The 21,979-nt window shown below is 41.8% G+C and overlaps 1 protein-coding gene across 5 annotated transcripts; it reads left to right on the top strand.

The window, feature by feature from the left end:
• Positions 1–1,888: 1,888 nt before the first annotated feature.
• PTHLH (parathyroid hormone like hormone) lies at positions 1,889–18,730 on the top strand. 5 transcript variants are annotated; one of them, XM_029911676.1, is made up of 4 exons: positions 1,890–2,067; positions 5,238–5,360; positions 11,495–11,917; positions 18,240–18,730. In XM_029911676.1, the coding sequence occupies exons 1-4, from the start codon at positions 2,060–2,062 to the stop codon at positions 18,247–18,249; spliced, it is 564 nt and encodes a 187-aa protein (XP_029767536.1). In that variant the 5' UTR covers positions 1,890–2,059; the 3' UTR covers positions 18,250–18,730. The 5 variants fall into 5 exon arrangements, with proteins under 5 accessions (XP_029767537.1, XP_029767536.1, XP_024054427.1 ...); XM_024198659.2 differs by lacking the exon at positions 1,890–2,067 and adding an exon at positions 2,083–2,401; XM_024198661.2 differs by lacking the exon at positions 1,890–2,067 and adding an exon at positions 2,083–2,416.
• Positions 18,731–21,979: the final 3,249 nt, after the last annotated feature.

The following is a 21,979-nucleotide window of genomic DNA, read 5'->3' as shown; positions in this document are numbered from 1 at the left end:
GAATTGCCAGGGTTTTTTAAGCTCACTACTAGACTTTCTGCCTCGTAAACAACACAGACATGTATTCCATGTAAAAACGAGTATGTATAAAGAAATACTACTTACAATCTACAATCAATCGTGTATGCTAGCGGGTGCGTGTCAGAGCTGCACTAAATTCCATTCTGTCACAACACGATTTTTAAAAACACTCCAGGACCTTACACTTTGACTCCGCAGAGCTTTAGCCACAAACTTTGCGGCACATTACATATATATTTTTGTAAATCTTGGAGAATTTCTCTCTCTTACGGAATGGACCCAGCAAATCCTTGGTCTAACGCTCGATTCCCCCGCGCCCAAAAAAGCCTGTCAAACTGTCATCATGAATAGATTTTGCTGATCTTCACAAATTTTTCCACCCGGGAAAGAATAGGAAGGTTTAACTCCTCATCCAAGCTGAAGCCCTGTATGAGTGCAACTGAGATTATAGATTCCTGGCACGGAAAATTGACAAAGCTGCGAATAAAATGAGAGGATATGTGCTGAACTTCAAACCCGAAAGGTGAAGGCTGTTAAGCTTGTAATGCTCCTAATTTACCATGCTTTTAAAGACGAGTATCAACTCTTTTTCTTTCCTTTCTTTCTCCAAGGGTATAATTATAACGCAAATCATATTAACGGAACCTGTCCCTCCTGTTTTCTTAGGTTCTTTGAGTCTAATTGAAGTTCATTCCTGAGCTCTATTAGGGGAAAAACTTACTCGAAGCGACTGTCCTCCTTCAGGCTGCGGAGATGGTTCTATATCTCCCCCCCCCCCCCCCCAATGCATTAAAAAAAAAGAAGAAAAAGAAGAGCAGAGACAGTCCCCTAGTAAGTGGGTTCCATCACCCACCCTTTTCCAGGCTATGGACCTTTTTCACACCAGTAATTAAGTGACTAAACTGGGACAGTTAATTTTCTTCCAGGATACCAGTTTTCTTTGCAATATTCGCAGGCCAACTTCTTTTTAAGGAAAGTTGATTTATGTCTATGTGTATGGAAAATCGGGACATAGGCAAGCAGAATTATTCAAGAGCATCTTTCCAAACGTTTGTCTTTGACATGGGAAGGGGAAATATTTTTTGTAATGTGATAAGATTTGTGCACCCAAAAAAAAGGCTTTAACGGTCTCTGGGGCTTTAGCTGGTTAGCTAAAGACACTTTTTCAGGATGGCTTGAATGCTCTGCCTAAAATTATCGTTTTATCTATCCTCGTTGACTGAAAAAACTGGATTGCTGCTTAGACCTGCAGCACACCTTTTCCCTAGTAAGAGTCAAACAAATGAAAGATAAACGTGTGATCTGGTATTTCCTCCTGGAGCACAGGCAAGGGTTACTCAGATGTTATCCTTTTCACTGGGTCTTTGGTGGGGTGCTTATAACAGCCTCTTTTATTCCTGTCTACGTCTATGCTATCTCATTAGATCTTGGTGGTTATTGTTCTGAATAAACCTGGGTCCGCTGCTGTCCTAAGGCAACTAGGAAAGCCATAAAAGTGCATCCACTATATATTGCGAAGCCACATTCTCGGAAGGGATGGATTTCAACACGAAATGCCAGTGAGATAAAGAACATTCCTGAGATCGAAAATCATTCAGTACCATAGACATTTTAATAGATGGCTTCTCACAGAAGGCAGGAACAGACGCTCAGCATAAGTTTAAGAGAGGAAGGAGGCAGAAGCCAGACATATACACTCACAACATTTCCTCTCAGCGTTGTTGCAAGACAGGGCTGAGACTTGGGATGGGACGATACTGGGGGAGGTTAGAATTTGCTCACGGGCTAGGCATTCGTGTAGGTGGCACATAACTCAGCCAGTACCATACCAGGTGCTGTAGAAAAGATACCATCGAGTCATCGACTCCCAGTCCTGCTATGGGCTAAACGGTGCTGAGTGCGTGCCTGCCTATGCCTTGCTAAAGACCAAGCCTTCTTGGCACTTCTCCCTTCTTTGAGCATTAACAAAACTTTAGGAGCCCTAGAATTTAAGTCATGTATTTCCAGCCCTATTGAAGCAGGGATGATTACTCAGTAAATGGGAAGGTAGGCTATGATGTCACGAGTTATTCTTTTCAGTACGGGAAAAGGGTCTCTCGCTCCATATATATTAAGAGGAGAAGCTCCTGTTCCTTGATAATAACAAGAGCAACAAGGGAAGGAAGCACCTACTTTTAAAATCCTTCGTTTTTCTTTAGTATGTTAGGTACAGAATAAAAGCTCCTAGGGCTGGATTTTTTTAAGTCAGTTGCATTTTTGATTTATTTCGCTTAAAAAAAAAAGATAGAAACTAGTTGTGGAAGCGATTGCTAAGAAGATCAACCTCTTTTTGGCCAGGGTGATCTCTGAAAGGCACAGAAGACTGTAACTCAAGGAAAAGGTGAAGTAATAAATTGTGAGGAAACTTCAGTATTCCAAGTTTATAAAGGCTATTTATTTTTCCTGAGTCTGTACGAGGATTTTTTTTTTAATTTGTGTGGGAGAGGAAATTCTAAAAATATTTGATAGATGTTTTGCCATTAACACCAGCAGTAGACTTATGTGTGTTTGGGAGTGGGGATTTGAGGTGGGTCACAATTATTGTTTAATTAGTGGAAAGGGCAATGTAAATCAAAGTAGCCTATTAATTATACATTTTAATTTATAGCCTACCAAGTGTATAGTGACTTTATTTACAGCATAAGCCATTTAATGTTTCCAGCATGATTTCAATTTCAGCCCTTTTCATTTTCGGTTTTATTTGCTCATGTGGTATGAAACTTGGCTAAGTAGTTAAGCTGTTTTATTATGGAAGCAAATATCGTTTTAAATGTAAAACAACCTGCAGGTATAAAATGGTCTATTTGTAATTTAACTTGCTATAGAAAAGGTATTTTTATATTTTAAAAATATCTTAATATTACGTTAAAGCTTGTGAAGCAGCTTGGAAAGAATGTATAATAATAAAATCAGTGAATTGAACTAATGACACTTCTGTGGATCGACTCCTAGTGGTGGGGACGGTAGTATCTCTTGTACCATGCAAGCAGGTTTAACTTGCCCGTTCTATGCGTTTGTGGAAATCCTTAAACTCCAAACTCGAGGGCTTTAGTAAAAAGGTAAACTAAACAAGGAAGAAGTTTAAAGAAGCATTGAAAAACAAACCCTGAGAAGTGATGAAAATTCGAAGCCATCCTAGCGAGAGTGAAAGAGAGAGTGGGGGTGGTGGGGGTTTGCTGGATGCTGTATACAAAGTTGCATGCTGCAGTGGTTTGGGGATCTGAGAACATTACGCTGTCAGGGTGCTACTTAAATTCGGATCATATACCCCAAATGTTTATTTCTCCAGCATAACGCCCCCATTATGTTAAAAGGCGGAGTAAGACAGCGAGAGATAATCCTGGCATGCTATAAAGTTCCTCAGAAGATAACTGTGTCAGATACAAATTATTTTATTTACAACATTAAGAAAAACAGATTTTTCTATATATAGGCACTGTAGTATCGATTACTTCATAATAGCCCGGGGCAGTTTCTTGCGCAACTCGGCTGTATAAAGCGATGGATTGTGTTACCTTTGGTTTTACATAAGTGTTTCCTTGTGATGGAAAATTCTGTTGTTCACTCAGCTGGGGTGATGTCTGATTGAAGTGACAGCGTGTGAGACAGTTCTCCCAGGTGACTTTTTTCTAACGAGTTTTTGGAACTCCCTGGCTGGAAGAAGGAGCAGCTAGGCCACCAAGGGTATAAACCCGTCAGCTGGCAACGGGTTAGAAAGTATGTACGAGGGGTTCTGGACCGGCGCCAGCTGTTCACAGCTGTGCTGAGGAACAAGGAAAGGAGCAACAACTACTGCTCCAAACCAAAGCTGTGTCTCACAAATGAAGGTCGCACCGCGGTGCTTTGAGCTTCTCACTTCAAGGCACAGTGCCTCAGATCCCCTCAACGCTCAAGTTGGGCTATTCGCTGAGAAAGGAGAGGAGAAACGCTCCACGATTTTTGTTTCCTGGCCAGCAGCTTCCGTGGCCACAGAGAGAGAGAGAGAGAGAGAGAGAGAGTGAGTGAGTGAGTGAGTGTGTGTGTGTGTGTGTGTGACCCCTTTGCTAGCCTACACTTACAATTGTTAGGAACCAGCCCTCCAGGGAATAGGTGGACGGCAGTAAACGACGGTAGGTGATGTGAGAGGAAAGGCACCATTAATCTCAAGCGAGACGGCTGGTTTTGATCTGGAAGTGACCCACTGAGGGAGGCACCTCCTTTGCAGCGTGCTGCAGTAGGGGAGACACGCTGCTGGTCCAGTGGTGAAAAAGGGAGAGAAACCAACTCTGCTTCAAGGGATGTGAGTGGACTGGGTTGGCGTGTGCGTTGTGTGGTCGGGTGTTTTCTTCTCTTGATCCCGATCTCGGGGAGGGTTGAAATCTTCCCCCCCCCCTCTCTTTTTTTTTTTGGCTGTTGGTATCCCGTACTGGGCGCCCTCTGCACATGTTCCTAGGGCGCCATCTCTTTGCAGTCACTGCCTCCTCCAGCAGGTTTCCCAGCGGCTGCTTCCAGAGCGTGTGAACATTCCAAGCCCAGCTCAGCTCCAGCTCTGCTCCAACCTGCACAGCCAAGCATGCTTTCCAGCCTCCCCTGCTGCCTCTGCTCCGATTAGACCTCTCTGGCTTTCCAGATAGACAGCACACACTTTGCCTGAGTTCAGGTTCCTTTTCTCAGTGTGGACCCAAACTTTCCGGAAGCAGCAAGACCTGAACCTGGCTTTAGAAGAGGTATAAATAGCTGGATGTATATACAAGTCGGTCTCGCTCTCCCCATCTGTACAGAGAAGAAAATACTCTTGGCTTGGGAAAAAAAAATAGATGAGTTGAGGAATTTTCCCCCCTCTCTGAAAAGAGGGTTTGCCCTGTAACACAAACCCCTGCGATAGCAGCTTGCCAGATTAATTAAACATTGCTATGGGAGACATGTAAACACACTCCTTAGCCCGATTCATATACAAACCAGTTCATTTTTATTAGTATTTAAGAGAGGAATTGCCTCTGATTATTTTTGGAGAGAGGGAGAGAGAGCGCGCTCACAAAGTTTGGAGCAGCTGATCTCTAAGAAGTGAGAGCTGCCGAGAGTCAAGAAAGTTTGTTTTTCTTTTGCAACTTCGGAGGAGATGGTGTAGTCCTCAGCAGCTGCTAGTTTAGAAAGAAGCCGGAGTATGTATCACTGGACTCATTTTCCTTTCGTTGCAGGTTCCAAGACCGAGAGGATACAATGGTCACTAAACTGTTCCAGCATTGGAGTTTCGCAGTCTTCCTGCTGAGTTATTCTGTCCCCTGTTATGGGAGATCACTAGAGGTGACCAGCCGCAGACTGTAAGTTTCTTTCTGACTCTGATTACTGGGGAGGGGGGGGGGGGGGGGGTGTGAGAAATCTGTCTGTGTATACAGCTACCGTAATGTTACAGCTTGCAGCGGGGCTCCCTGTATGTTCTAAGCGCTCTAGCAATTGCATTTTTCTGTTACCTGCTGGAGTTCTTTACCGGAGTGGCTTCAGAATTACCTGGACCAGGTATTTTACAATCAGTTTTGGTTAAGCAATAGATAAAGAACAGTTTATATGCTCACCCACTTTAATTAATTACAAGGGATTTACAGCACTTTTCAATTCTCCCTGACTTTATAAGACACTTAGGAAAAAAGTGTGCTTTAACCTCAGGAGCCGAAGTGTATATAAAACAGCCAAACATATGGATGATTGTATGTAGATCTACTCACACCGCGACAGACAAATGAGAGAGGTTTTTTTAAACGAGAGAGGTTATTTTACCTAACAAGTGTAGATTATATACTGGAATGTCAATATGTCTGTATTCGTGTAGATCCAGTACAGGTATTGATATAGCTCAAGAAAGAGATATGGTAGCCGGGAATATAATAAAAATTAAATATAGAAATATTTTCTTTGGACTTGTGCCACTTTGCAATAATTTCATCAGTTGGAGCCAAATAACTGACCTGGAGACAAAAAAGCATTTTGTAGATAGATGACAATCTGATTTGAGATATTTTGCTCAGGAAATGACCCCCTTATCCCTCCAGTAATCATCAACATAGATATCACTGTACTGTAAGCTAAGTCTAGAAAAGAAACCACAGAAGTGATCTAGATCAGTAGCCTACACATGTAGCTATGTTACTTACTCTCTGTAGACATTTAGTTAACTGATCTGTATCAGATATTTTATGGCAGGAACACTTCAAGCTGTACACTGGGGGGGGGGGGTGTCAAAGGGTTAAAAGGCAGCTGACAAGACTTGACGTTTCTATCCCGTTCAGAAGCAAGAGTCAGACTGGAGAGAGAGTGAGTGAATTAGAAAACCCTGTCAAGAATGTTTAGAGGAAAGTGTCACATACTGTACATGTAATCAACTTCAAAAGGGTTTCCTTATAAGTGCTCATGTATGTATTTCAGGACAAGTGTTCCATATATCATTTCCTCTATTATCATTTGAAAAGCAAATAAATCCCCTAAGTGAAATGACTTGAGACATGTCTGAACTTTGGCACCAAATGGAAGTCTATTATAAACCTCCTAGGGCAAATTGTGTTCATTGTACTGATGATAAAGCTACAGTGTATTCTTCCTATTAACATTTGCTAGTTTGCACTGCTGCAAACTACCCTTGAACTATTTTGTGTTTTGTTTTGAAACCATTTTATTCTCATCAGCTATGCAGAGAATCCATGTGTGGATTCATGTAAATAAAAAATAAAGCACAATTAAATACTCTATTTCCTTGGCTAAGAATCTTTGAATTGGAACTGAGCCAACTTTTGCTTAAATTAAGATTTGATAAGAAATACCTGTTATCTTTTTGAGTACAGTACTTATATATGCCAAGATTAAATACATCTCTTCCTGTTTTCCTCCACCCTCCAAATCATGGGATGAAAAAATAGGTGCTAAGTTGTCAAAAAGCTTTTCTTCATTCCCTTTTTGTATAGCACGTAAAACGCACTCAAGAAACCATTTAGCTGTCAGTCAGTGGCATTCATGTAGTTTTGTTTGTGGGTACAGCACAAACACCAACACCACATGCAAACATACACCCTGTTTTAATATCACCACAAACCGTTCCTAGAGCTAATGGTTAATAACTCGCCTCAAGTATAGACATAGGTTTCCAGTGAGGGCTTAAATCAGTAGTAGATGAAATTAGACATTATTATAGCCAAAAAAACCCTAAATCATAGGCCCCATTCTGCAGTTCTTATGCAGGCAAACCTCCTATTGAAACCAATGGGAAGTTTGCTTGAGTACAGATTGTAGGGCCCATTAAATGTTATACAAATGGTTTTAGCTGTTAAAGAAGTTTCTGGAAAACAAGCAATGACTCAAAGAGAAATTAGATATTTTTTATCAGCATGCCTAAACATTGCATCACCACATCTCCAAGTCTGTTTCAAATAGGGTGACCAGACAGCAAGTGTGAAAAATCGGGACAGGGGATGCGGGGGTAATAGGAGCCTATATAAGAAAAAGCCCCAAATATCAGGATTGTCCCTATAAAATCGGGACAGCTGGTCACACTAGTTTCAAATATTTTTCCCTTAGCATAAACGGTGCGCTCACTTCGGAGATGGGCTGAGCACCCTCAACTCCCAGTGGAGTCAACGAGAGCTGAGGGCACTCAGCCCTTGGCAGGATACCTCCTTAAGGGCTAGATCCAGAGCCAATTGAAATCTTTCCACTGATTTAGATGAGCTTTGAATCAGGCCCCAAATGAACACTGAAGTACGATAATGATTCAATAATGAATGATTTAATTTAAAAAACTTGAGAGAGAAAGTTGACTCTTTGCTACACAAGATAAAAAAAAAAGTGAACAAAACTTTCTAAGAAGAATGAATTGGGGGGGGGGAGGGGTGAAATAGTGACCCAAAAGTAACATTTTGGAAATCAGAATGTTCACAAGTCCTGGATTCATAGTATTTAAGCCTAAATACTTTTTTCCATAATGAGACATAAGACTAGTTAGCTACATAGGTATATAGAACGTTCTTGTATACAATAATTCATCTGGGCACTTTGGGCAAACAGAAACCATGATCTACATCTTTCTCTCAAAAGTGCTTACCCACATGTTAGCTTAACATTTACTGCATTTGGTTTGGGGTCAGACTGTTTTCCTTTCAGTGAGAAGCATATTTCATAGAAGGATGGAAGGGACCTCTAGTGGGTCATCCTATCCCTAACATCCTAATATTTCCTAACTGTGTTGCTTGCTAGTACTACAAAATTTTTCTTGTAAATATATTATTTGTCATATACAACTAATACCAGTAACTGAATACACACATTCAAGACTCCACCACTTTCCTTACTGTGAATGATGAGGAGGCGGGAGGGGAAAGATGGGGACTTTTCATCACATTGTTGATACCTGTACCTGTGTTATGGGACACTTCTCTAAAGGACTTTCGTACATGAACCTTCTGCAGCAAGTTGTTTTCCTTGGATTTACAAACAAAGGAGTTACTTGAGCAGCTAGGTTGGGGTTGCTAATGGGGGGAGGAGATTTATATTTGCTACATATTTTTCACTTTGTATATTGTGAAACAGAAATTTCCCAAAGGAAACTGGGAGACAAAATGTAATCTTCAAGTCTGGCTGGGTAATAAAAGTCATGTGAAATATAACTCTGTGTAATATTATACAGTCGCGTGGAACAGCAGAATGTTGTTTGGGGCCAGATTTGCATGCTAAATATCAGACAGACATTTAAATTGAAACCCACCCCTTCCTGGCACTGCATCCATTCGCATGTCAATTCATGGATTATAATGGAAATCTACACTCAAATAAGAAGTGGGTCTTGTAATGCTGTTTGGTTGTATTGTGTGTACTCTAGGTTTAGACTGAAAAGTAATTCCATTTTACATAGATAATCAAGAGTTCTTAATAACAAGATTTTAAGATTCAAGATTTTGTAACAGTGAGTAAATTGACTAAATATACAGTAGCGGATTAAGGCAGCTTTGTGTTCTGTGATAAAAGCAATTATCCCTGGTAGTTTATAAGAGGCAGTAGGAAAGCTTTTCATATGAGGCATACTATTTTAAACTCAGTAAAGCACTAAGATTTTGTATGCTTTTTATAAATGAGGAGGGTGGAATGATAACTACATTTCCCATGAAAGCATCCTGGGAAAATACATTTCTTTAGTTGGTAAAGTAATGTGAGTCACAGTGGACAGATTGAGAAACATGACAGAAGTTTGCCACAGTCAGATGAGCGCAAGATGCTGGTTTTAACATTTGACATTTGCAAGTCAGATTGATCTAAGCAAGGAGGTAATTAGTAGCCAACCTTTGCTGGTTATGGCTATGAAGTAAGGTGTACAAGACAGAGCATCAGAGTGACTGTGGGTATGTACCTGATATAGGCCATTAGAAGGATTGGAGTAGCATCACAGGAAGAGTTTTGCAGAATGGATGATTACTGATTACATATTTTTTCTGATAGGCCAGATCCTGAGCCAGTGTAAATGATTGCAGCTCCACAGAAGTGAATGAAGCGGTGTCCCTTTACACCAACTCAGTATCAGGCCATGTTATTTTTGCTTAGAAGTGTTCAGTAGAAGAGTCTGATCTACTTGCACAAAAATCACAAGTCCCCTGAAACTCCCCTGGCTACAGGTTTCTTGAAACTCTGAGAATGCTTAGCAAAAGACTTACTCGACTCTTTTGAGCAAATCTAGGACCCGTGTTGAGCAAATATACCCAATATATAGCTTTGCAGCAAAATAATGATCGATTCATAATGTTATTGTGGAGCCAGGAAAAGTTGGCATTTTGAACTGAATTTCACTTTGAGATTTGGGATCATTTGAACCAAAAACTCAGGGTGTGATGATCTACATGGATAAAAAGCAAAGGAGATGCTCTCATAAACTTATACTACGTGAAGATGCTAACTTCCAAACAGCTCTAGTATTGGCTACATTGGAAGGCCACAACATATGGCAGCCAGCTCAGAAGGGACTGAAGGTAACAAATTACAGACCTCACTCAATCATTTGGTGTATAGTTATACCGCACCACATTTTGAAACTCCACAGTATAGTAGGATAGTTGGGGTGAATATTCTCTGAGACAGTTATCAGTCTTCTCCCTGCTCATCCATATTCAGAAACTGCATCAGCTACAGACGAAATTACTGTACAACAGGCAAGGCAAGGCAATTAATTCATTTTCTTTGGTTAGAGTGGGTCCAATCACAGGTAGCACCCTGACACAATAAAAAAGGATGCATAGCCCGTCTCAGCACACTGAGGTAAAGCAAGCTGGAAGGACTATGGGTTTTAGCAGTCATGGGAACATAACTATAAGCCCACCTCGTATGCTTTTGTGGTTCACAGTGCAGGGGTGCATCCACCCTGCATTAAGGAAAAATATGTATTTTCTCATGGTTATTCATTGGCTAGACAGCTCTTGGACCATCCTTTCTCAAAGGTTTCTGATGACCATACCTTGTTAGCCAAGTATGAACCATTGGCAGGGCTTCCAGTTAAATCATCTCCCAACTTCTCAAAAACAGATATAGGTTAAGAGTTCCAATGAACCAAAATGTCAGCCACAATGAACAATAAAAAGGGACAAATATAGGAGCTTTAGAAGAATGTCAGGGAAGAATCATAAGGAACAGAGATGCAAAGAAAAGGGTGAGGGGAACCACAGAAATGGACTGGCACAATGCACAAGAGAAAATAGAGAATACCAGAAATTCAGGTCAAAATTTTCAAACTTGGGTTCCTAAATCCACTTAAATCCATATCTAGTATTGGCTGAAGTAAATGGGAGCTGCTAGGTGCTCACAATTTCTGAACGTCAAGCCACTTGTTTAGGTGTCTAAATATGTTATAGGTTGCCTAAATTTTAGGCACTCAAGTTTGAAAATTTTGCCATAAAGAAAATACCAGCAGTTACACCTATTGAAACTTAAAAGTAAGGTGTGTATTTTTTTAAATTATATGATGGGGCAGAAGAAAGTTATTAAAACAATGTTGCATAAAAAGAGGTTCAGGTTTCACTGCAGGTGTTTATTATTCCCTTTCTTATGTGACTGCGGTGCTCCATTATCTGGTTCCTTTCTTTTCCTAACTTTGGCAACTGCCTTCCTTGTTTTAGTGCCTAGATAGAATGCCTTGTACCATTAAGAAATACTTTCCTAGAACAGAGCATTGACTAATCCACCCACAGGTCCAGTGGTGTGTGATGGGTCCACAGAGAATTATTACTGGCTTAGGTCCTTTCCCTCTCTGCAGGGAACAGCTACTCTGACAAGAAATTGCTCCAGCACTGAATTAGCAAGGTACACTAAGAGCTGGAAAGTTGGTTCACTGCTCACTATGGCTACAGCTGCCAGAGGAGAGATGAGTTTTGCCAAGTTTTGGCTGATAATGAAATTATAAAATATCTTTTTCTCCCTGCTCTTTTTCTTTTAGCAAAAGAGCTGTATCAGAGCATCAGCTACTGCATGACAAAGGGAAGTCTATCCAAGATCTACGAAGGAGGATCTTCCTTCAAAATCTCATTGAAGGTGTTAACACAGCAGAGATCCGGGCTACTTCAGAAGTTTCTCCAAACCCTAAGCCTCCGACTAACACAAAGAACTACCCTGTCCGATGTGGCAGTGAAGATGAGGGTAAATACCTAACTCAGGAGACAAACAAAGCTCAGACATACAAAGAGCAGCCCCTGAAGACATCAGGAAAGAAGAAGAAACCAAAGCCTGGAAAACGCAAGGAACAAGAAAAGAAAAAGAGGCGAACCCGCTCAGCATGGCCAAATTCTAGAGGGTCTGGTAATGGAAATGAAGGGGTCCCCCTCTTGGACATCTCTGGTACTACACATGATCACAATTTAAGGTAATCATGCTTTATCCTTACCAGGGAGACACGCCATATATTTTGCTTATTTATTGGAATTGTTACATTTTACCTCTGCCTCACACAAATCTGGAATTTTATAATAAATAAATTAATAAAATTTTTTAGGACATTTCAAAATGTTGTGCAACCACAAAGCACTTTACAAAGGTAAGTGTTATTCCCATTTTACAGCTGGGGAAACTGAGGTACAGAAGTTAAGCAACTTGCCCATGACTCACAGGGATTCACCCGCAGGGCAGAGACTAGAACTCAGGTCTCATGACTCCCAATACCCTGCTCTAGACTCTGGACAACTCAGTCAGTAATAATGATGGTAAATTACTTATCACAGAGATTTGTGAAACAGAGGTTACAGAAAGTGTTATTTATGCCAAAGGAATGAACCTCACATCCATTAAAATTTCCTACTCTGCTTTTACTTTGGTATCCCTGTTTCAGATCTGTGTCTCACATTTGGGCCTCAGCAGACTGAAAGCTTTGAGCTCTACTTAAAGCTCTGCATCATAAAATGGAGAGGTTTGCTTTTTTCCCCTTGCTCCTTGGCAACTTTCCTACCCTTACTTTACAGTTTTTCATTTTACTGTTTAACCTTAGGGGAGAACACGGAAAGTTTCTCTTTTAGTAATATCTGCAAACAGTGCAGACCAGCCTTTTGCCATAAAATTTTCCCTGCCATTAGGACTTTTTAATTCAGCTCCATCTTTCTGCCAGCTTGAGAAACAATTACATTGCTGCTGAAAAATGTTGAGCATTACCCTTGGAGAGAGACATGTTTTCCCCCCCATGTATGACAATGAAGGTTTTTAAGGGCGATGGTGAGTTGGAGTCTCTCTACTAAGTGTCCTGAACCGCCAGCCCGCTTGCACACATCTCATGTCTGGATTTGAGCTTGAACAGCTTTGTGTACAGAAGGCAAACAGAAACATTCAATTCCAAAAAGAATTTAAAAAGAAAACACATAACACTCTTCTCCCTTCACCTCTTCCCCTTCACTTTTGGCTCAATGGACACGAAAGAGCAATTTGCTTCACAGTAAATTATTTGAAGAGAGATGCCATGAACCATGGGTTTTATTAAAAAGCTGCACCTTAATTTAATCTTTTTGGGACCAGTCCTGCTAGGTGCCTCATGTCCTCAACTCCCAATTGAGGTCAGGGGAGTTCCTGGCATTCAGCACCAGGCCTTATCTAGGCCAAAGTAAGAAATTTGGGATTGGGCCTTAGACTTAATGACAAGTCAGTAGTTAACAGAACTTTACGCAGAAGCAGCAGCGGTGTAGCTGGCGCTGCTTTTGATTGTTGCTGCGAGTATGGCTACGCTGCAGCAAAGAGGTGCGATTCCCAGGGAGGGCAGTCAGACTTGCGCTAGCTCTGTTTGAGCTAGCCTGCTAAAAAGAGCAGCATGGCTGCAGCTGCTGGAGTCCAAGCCTGCCCAATCCCCTGTCCAAGCTTGGGTAGCTAGTCTGAGTCTCTGCCAGTACTGCCATGTCCACAGTACTATGTTTAGCACACTAGCTCAAGCTGAGCCAGCCTGAGTCTGCCTACCCGTACTGGGGAATCAGAGGCGTAGCGAGCGCCCTCCGTACCCTCCGACCGGAGGGGGCCCCGCAAGGAAGGGGGCCCCTAAAAGTGGCAAAATAAATACCGCATTCCAGTTTCTGCATTGTAAGGGGCCCCGCCCGGACATATGTTCGGAGGGGCCCACAGTTTGGAGGGGGCCACGTTCTTTGTTGCTACGGCCCTGTGGGGAATCACCCCTTCCCGCTGCCGTTCAGAAATACCCTTTAAAGGCCTGTTCCGGGGCATATGCAATCAGATGTTTGATACATCTAGAAGTGGCAATAAATGTTACAGAGCTAGGATAGCTGAAAAACAGCTCCTATCTTCAAATGTGCACTGATACAGAAACTAAAGTAATGGGACTAAAACTCCCAAAGCATTTGATTGTATTTCATTTACAGATCCCATCAGAGATAAGAGTAGTATTAAAATAAAATCCAACAGAGACTACACTATCGATTTTATTGGTTTAAGTTTTAAATTGCTTATGTCCTTATATGCCTAAAGGAAGCTCAACTTTACAGTACATTGTGGATTTGGCCTAGCCTCTTGGCATGATTACCCTTATTGCAATGTTAGTCCAGCAGAGGACTAGAGTCTTGAAGGGATTGTATACTTGCGATACTTAATTATAAAAGCTAGCTTTTTTTTTTTTTTTTTTTTTTTTTTTATTATTAAAGAAAGTTATAAAACAGCAGTTTGCAATTCCTCCCTTACAGAACACACAGCAGTTCTGGTTTCTGAGAATCGAGTACATGCTCTTTATCTGTAATTATCCAAGTGAGCTGGCAGATGTTATCATTTCTACACCTTAAATCAAAACAGCTGTCAACTTGAAATCTGAAACCTTTTGTTTAATCATTTTTAATTCAGGAAATGACATAATCCATCATCATTTTTACTCAATAACACAAGTCATTCTTTACAAACATATGCAAGCCCTGTGTTTGAATTGGCATCTCAAATCCAACCCCTGCCTCTCCCTACACATTTTAGGTAGGAGGGCCAAAGCCTCCAGGGCACCAGAGTCACTTTGCATGGCAGTGCTGGCATAACACATCTGTAAACTCAGTTTAGCTGGCTCAGGGACAATCACCCCTGTATAAAAGGTAATCCTCCGGTTGCACAGAGCTGATTTGAGGGCTCATATGCCATAAACTCTCCCTGCTGGTGGGGAAAGAAGGCATGACTGCAGTTTGGCTGAACTCACGGATCTGAATCATAGAATATCAGGGTTGGAAGGGACCTCAGGAGGTCATCTAGTCCAACCCCCTGCTCAAAGCAGGACCAATTCCCAACTAAATCATTCCAGCCAGGGCTTTGTCAAGCCTGACCTTAAAAACCTCTAAGGAAGGAGATTCCACCACCTCCCTAGGTAACCCATTCCAGTGCTTCACCACCCTCCTAGTGAAAAAGTTTTTTCTAATATCCAACCTAAACCTCCCCCACTGCAACTTGAGACCATTACTCCTTTTTCTATCAGAACAAAAACTGGAAGAGACTTGCTTTCTAGTTCTGGTAGGAGTGCAGCCCGATATGAGAAAAGTCTTGCAAAATTAGTTGATTTTGCAATATTTCTGACATTTGAGGTCAGAAACCACAGAGAGCAGTTGTAAGATTTTGGTACCATGAAACCCATACCTAACTCGTGGTTCACCTTGAATTCTAAATTCAAGGCTAAAAGCTAAATCCAGAACTAAAGCATAATCCATTTTAAAAAGTACACATATATAGCAAAGACACACATATATGTAACCCTTCTGCCCATCTAAGTTGGCAGCAACAAGGGCCGGGTTCTGTATCTAGGGGTTCCGTTTCAATAACACAATGCAAAACCGTCTCGAGCCCCCACCCAGTGACCTGGGACAATTACATACCACCCCCCTGGGTACCTCTAAGAGGCAATACTTCCCCTCTCGCAAGCACGGAGTCTGAGTGTAACAGAAAATGTTTAATAACATGAGGTAAACGACATCAGCATAAAATTAGAAAAACACCACAAACAGGATTCATAACCCAAACCATGAGCAAAACCCACCCCAGCAAATTGGGCTGTGTCCTTTCCCTTTGGTTCTTGAATCCAGCAACCCAAAAATCACCCAGAGTCCCCAAAGTCCAACACCCCCAAAGTCTCTTGGGTCCAGCAACCACCCAAAGTCCCAAAAGTCCAACAACCCCCAAAGTCTCTGTCCCTGGTCAGTGCAGTCCCAGAGTAAAAGGGGGGGGGGCACGCAGGGTGTTAAGGGGCACCTTACGTGATCCGAGGCTGGCCAGCCATCTGTTTCTCCGTGGGGGTTCCGCCGCAGCCTTTACCACGAGCCAGTCCACTTTCCTGCCATCCCATGAACTGCTCCGCTCTACAAGCTGCTCCGCTCACCGACCTGTGAGCCGTTCCAGCCGTCCCCGCAAACAGCTCCGCTCGCCGTTCCTTGGGCCACTCCAACCGGCCCCGCAAGGCTGCACGCCGCTCGCTGCTCCTCCAGTCGTCCCCACAAATTGCTCCGCCAGCTGCAGAGCAATATAGCTTCAGGCTCCCCCACTAGTTAACACAGCACTCAGTGATCTCAGCTCTTAATAACATCAGCTCTTTTGTGATTTCAGCTCTTAGTGATTCCAGCTCATAGTATAGTAGGGGAGCCCCAGTGCTGGTGCACCATTGGCCCAAAGTGAATTCAGCTCAGCAGCCTGTAACTAGACTCCTAAGGGAATCAAAGTTAGCTCTGACATTCAACAGTGGAGAGAGGAGGCGGTGCAACTGGTGTTTCAAACCCTCAGAGGGGGCCCATACCATCAGGTACAAATACCTGTCCCCATCCTCTCTCAATTCACTGTGTTTTGTAACCCATGCCCCTTGTCAAGCAAGTGCTACTTAGGTAATGGTGAAGGACTCACTCAGTCCTTCTGTCATACAACAGTTCCACTGGCCTTGATTCACAGAATCAGGGTAACAAAACTTTATTCTTCCTGCCCCAATAATAGAGAAACTGGGGATCCCACACCAGCCAAAGTAACCACTTTCAGTTGCTGTGTTTCATGCCAGGCGAGTGGGTGTGCCTATGCAAACAAGATCAGCCCCTGGAGTTCTTTTCCACACTCGCCATAATTCACCATCAGATGTCAGGGTAGAGCTCATCCTGACTCTGCTTACATATATAATCAATTAATTGTGTGATTAATATACAATGTACATCAATATTATTAGTTTACATATAGTACAAATGTATGCATGCTAACACTTCCACTCCAGTTACTTAAAAAAAAAAAAGTTCTTACAACACTCCCAACTATATTCCCATTCCAATTAAATTAAATTATTAGTACCTAATTTCCTAAGAAACCTTTCAAAAGTCTAACCTCCTAACATTAGATGTAGTCTTGCTTTCATTACGCACATAAAACCCCCTTAAATTGTCAAGAATTTCCTCTTTTTTTTGTGTCTCACACCCACACAAGTCTGCCATGTGAAACTCTACCCACAACTTTGGCAATCAGTCCGACAACACAGCCAGTCAAATTCCATCCTATAGTTGTTTCCTAGGGAACCAACATACAATTACAGAAATGGACTGCACACAGTGAGAGAGGAAAAACCCTGCAGCATTTCCACTGTTAGAAAAATATCAATATTGGAAAAAACAAAACAAAATATAAATAAGATACAGAATGGGTGGCAGGCGATACTGCTTATAGCCTCTTGAATTCACTGTGGAGGGGGAGGATTATAGAATTAAAACCAGTCTGTCAGTGGCACCTATTAAGTACAGAAGAGCAATTCCCAACCTTAAGGCTTGATCCTGCAAGGTGCTGAATGCCTTCAATTCCCATTGAATTTGGTACAAGCTGAAGGTGCTCATAGCCTCACAGAAAATGCTCAACATTTTCAGGGTCAGGCCTTTAGACTCCTCCTGGACTCACAAAGGTGCAGTTTCAGTTTTCCCAAAGCTTTAATTCAATAACCATTCAAATGATTTGTGCTGTGAATGGAGCTAGTGTCTCTTCAGAATCAGGTCCTGAACACATTGTACTAAAGTAAAATTCATGTCATAGAAATACATACCTCACAATTAAATAATTCCTTGTTCAATGGTTGCTCATAGTCCACCAGCAGTGGTAAAGACAGACCAAATGACAACAGTAGAACGTATCTGACAATAGTAAACATGGTATCACAAAGGAAGCATAGGAAACAAAGCTCAAGCAATAGAATGGGCACGTTAGCTATAGATGGGCTTCTTTTCAGCCTTGCCCTTAATGCCCATTTTTCTCATTTCTCCAGCTGGTTTTATATGGGTTTTTTAAATCTGTTATCTGAACTGATCTTTATGGCCCCAGTTCAGCAAACTACTTAAAACTATGCCTAACTTTCAGCTCAGAAGTAGCCTGATTGACTTGAGTGGTATTTATGCATGTGCTTAAGTACCTTGCTGAATCAGGGCCTAAATGAAGCAGAAGCTTCTTCCTGCTTCTGTGAGTAGACAGCTGCAGATGATACAGACTCAGCTGCGTGAAAGTTCCTTGCATCCCTAGTTTAATTGCTTTGAAAGAACTGTAGACACTTAAAAGAAGAAACCTAATAGCTCAATGTTATTAATCAGCTCTTCCTAGAGGGGCTATTTAATAGCAAGGCACACCCTATATTACTTGTGGAACTGTTACCATTAATCTTGTGTCCATTTATTTTCAGGGAAATTTAATTTTTTCCCCCCTTTGTGTCCCCCCTCCCCCCTCTTTCTTTGCAGGAGGCGTTGAAATTTCAGTTGAGATCTTTGGAAAACATATTGCAGTATTCTGTAATAGTGAACACATGGAAACTATTAGAAATATTTATTATCTGTAAATATTGTAAATGCATTGAAATAAAGCCGCCTCCCCCATTGCTCTCTGAAACTGCACATTTGGCTATTGTGAATTTTTTTTTTTTTTTTTTGGCTAAGGCTAAGTCAATTATTATTGTCACATTTACCATAATTTATTTTGTTGAATGGTGTATTTATTTTGTTAAAGTATCTTGGTGCTGCTGACTTTTCTATACATATATATATTTTGTAACATAATGCACTTTAGATATACATATCAAGTACATTAATAACTGACATAATAAGAAAGTGTTCCTCTTTTGTGGTTGATTTTAAATGGATGCCTATGAACAATTGTTCAACTGATTTTCCTCTGTGCATGTAAAATAGCAATATTTTAAAATTTGTAAAGAATGTTTAATAAAATATAATCTTATGAAACCATGACTCAGAAGGAGAAATGTATCCTTTAGGAATTTCAGGAGAAGGAACACTGTGTGATTTTTTTCTTTACTACATTTGAAAATGGTCTTACATTTAATATGTTTACATTGGTTCAAGCTCCAACATTTTCACATTAGCTTTTAGTTAAAAATCACTTAGAACATATTTTGTTCCAGTGCTCTGTTTCAAATCAGCTAAGTGGCTGAACAACCTGAGGGCACAGAATAAAGCCAGTGGCGTTTAAGAAGTGACGTGCCAACCTCAGCTCCCATTGACTTTACTAGCAGATCAGATTACTCAGCATATAGCAGGAGATATCCAGAACCTTGCAGGGTTGGGCCAATCCAGATTAGCAGCCTAATGACTGATCCATCTACAATACAAAGAGAGAGATTCCTGTAGTGGATGAGGGGATTAAGGCTAAAGAACCAAAGAGTCAGGGCAACAACAAGCTGATGGCTATTACTGCAAGTTCTTTGCGCTAGTTTGTGTCAGACTCATTAGCCCAATAGTCTTTGAGCTACCATGATGATCTCTGTGGAGTGGAACCAGGGAGGCTGGGAAGGGGATAGATTAGAACAGTGGGCTGCTCCTTGTATAGGAAAAAATGAGATCCATGATTAAATATTATTAGAGTTATAAATTGTTGTTGTTTCACTAACCTCCGAGAGCTTGCCATTCCCTGACAGTGTGTAGCAGTTACTTTGCTATAATTGCTCTTTGGAGATAGTCTCAAGATGTTCTGCAGTGAAATCTGGGATGCCCTACAACTGAAAAAAAAAATTCTTTTCAAAGTGAAAAACAGGAATTTGCATCCTCTAGGATACTGCCTGTGTTTCCATTCGTGGTAAAGTAACCACCTAAAGGACCAAGAAATGTTAGTAGTCTAATAGAGATGGGACTTACAAGGTCAAATAGAATTTTACTGGGAACACTAGGGTTACTTTAAATTGTTTACTTAAGGAGAGGGTGGAGGTCTACCTGCTGCAGGTGCTTAATGCTGTTTCCCTGTATTATAACTCCTATGTGACTGCTATAGCCAAGGTTGGCAAACAATTCCAATCAAACCACCATGTCCACTTGCTCATAAGTGTCAAAAACATTCAAAATTGGGGGGCTGAATGTCTCTGTGTTTGATCTCCATCCAAAACGGCTGCTTAAGCATAAACATAACACACACACAGCAACAGGTATGTTTATATATTTTTTAAAAAGACACACCCTACCAAAACAGGACACTCCACTGCACAGGCTTCTACAGCTGGGGAGAGGATGAGAGAACAAATAACATGTGACAGATGTGCAACATGGCTTGATGCTCTATTGGAAGGTGCTCAGGTACTACAGTGACGAGTGTGGTATAAAAATTGTATTGAATAGAACAGAGAATAGAGTAAACTATTTTTCTAGTTCTGTGAAACTGCAAACCAAGGAAACTACCCAGCCCCTCAAAAGACACCTCACATTTCTCCTATTCTGAAAAAAAAATCTTGTATTATTTTTCCACACACGCACAGATAACAGAAAATAACGGCAGATCTTCACAACTGGATGCCCATTGGTTGAATAAAGTTACAAACAATATACAAGTCACCATGCATCATCCGGGCATCTGTTAAAATGTTCCTGTTTTAAGCAAAGTCTTAATGAAGCCTCACTCACTTTGTGACATCATGACATATTCTCCCTGACCATGACTGAACTGAGTTACTAGAGCTGCTGCTGGGGCAACTTGCATAAGGGGAATTGTTTCATGGACACTTCTATGCACAGCAAAAGCCTTCAGACCTCCCTCCTTGTCCCAGTCTCTTTGCCCAGCCAGTGCCGGTCCTCTCCCCTGCACCCCAGCTCCTTGTCAGATATGTATCTCCCCCACCCACCGACACACTCCCACTGGTTCCTAGTCTCAGTCTCCATCTCCCTAATGGATCCCAATCCCAGCCTCCCTCTCCCGCCCTGGCTCCTCCCAGTCTCATCAGGCAATTTGTCCCAGTCTAATCCTCTCCCTTCCACCTGGTCCAGCCTTTGTCCCTTCTGCATTTGAATGAGACAGCTTCCTCCATTACACTGCCTGGGTGCCAGCGGGGGGCTCACTGAGAGCACAGGAGAGACACGCTCCCGGCTCTCAGCTCTGGTGTCCAGTCTCACCCTGACCCACGACAGCCAGCAGAAACTACTGCAGGGAAAGTCCAGCTTCACACTTGTAACTCTGGGCTGGAGGGAGCATGCTCGGTCACTCTGTGGGGATGGCATGCACTCTGATCAGCACTAGGAGCTGTGAGAAACTTGAGCATGTTCAGAGACAATGGAATCTTCAGAGGCCTCAGGGTACCTCTGCTCTACGCAGCAAATAAATCATCCAAAAACAACATCAAAACACAACCCTGCAGCAGTGAGTCTCAGAGCCTGGGTCAACTGACCTGGGTTTATGGAGATAAAAATAGTAGTGTAGACATTTGTGCTTGGGCTGGTGCCTGGGCTCTGAGACCCTTACCTCCTTGCTGTGTTTCAGAGCCCAGGCTCCAGTCAAAACCTGAATTTCTACATTGCTATTTTTAGCCCTAGGATGCAAGCCCTGAGAGCCCAAGTCAGTTGACCTGGGCTCTGAGACACACTGCCTCAGGTCTTTGTTTTGCTGGGTAGACATACCCAGAGCTGCTAAAAATCAAAGCAGTCTCACCTGAGCATGTGCACACTACAATTTTTCAAAGGTTTTTAACTTGACAAATTTGGGCAGATTTTCATGGGGATGACAAAAGGCACATCCCTGATACAAAGGCCACCACCCCTGCCATAGTTCAAGTCCCGTGCCAGAGCAAGGGGATGCTAGAACTTTTTCTTTTAAAGCCATTAAATTTTTTAACATGGACAAAACAATGTGTTTCCCCCTAGCACCAATCTTGGAAACAACCAACCGTTTTGGCTGAAGTTTTACCCCCTTTGTCCCCCCATTCCCCCCAAAAAAGAAAAGAAAGAAAAAAGTCATCCTGAAATACATACCTGGCATGGAAAATTTCAGCCCAAATGGTTAAAGTTTGACAAAATTATAAGCAACTGAAAACAAGCTCTTATAATGGGCACTGTTGGACAACTTTAATAGTAGGCAGAGGTACCAGCCCCATCTATAATAATCTAATACATTGTTAAAGTCCATTTCAAGACAGGGAAGGAACATAAAAGGCCTAAAAATTCTGCAACACTACTGTCCTAATTATCGACCATATAATTTTTTAAGCACA

This window comes from Terrapene carolina, unplaced genomic scaffold (assembly GCF_002925995.2).
Source record: "Terrapene carolina triunguis isolate 2854851 unplaced genomic scaffold, T_m_triunguis-2.0 Scaffold112, whole genome shotgun sequence".
NCBI classification, from domain to species: domain Eukaryota; kingdom Metazoa; phylum Chordata; order Testudines; family Emydidae; genus Terrapene; species Terrapene triunguis.
The sequence above is the reverse complement of the archived record's forward strand: the minus strand, read 5'-3'. Positions and strand labels throughout refer to the sequence as shown.

Bases quoted from the DNA above. Each gene is read 5' to 3' on its own strand.
- PTHLH (XM_029911676.1), top strand. The intron at 5,361-11,494 runs GTAAGTTTCTTT...TTTTTCTTTTAG, and splicing joins GAGGTGACCAGCCGCAGACT to CAAAAGAGCTGTATCAGAGC.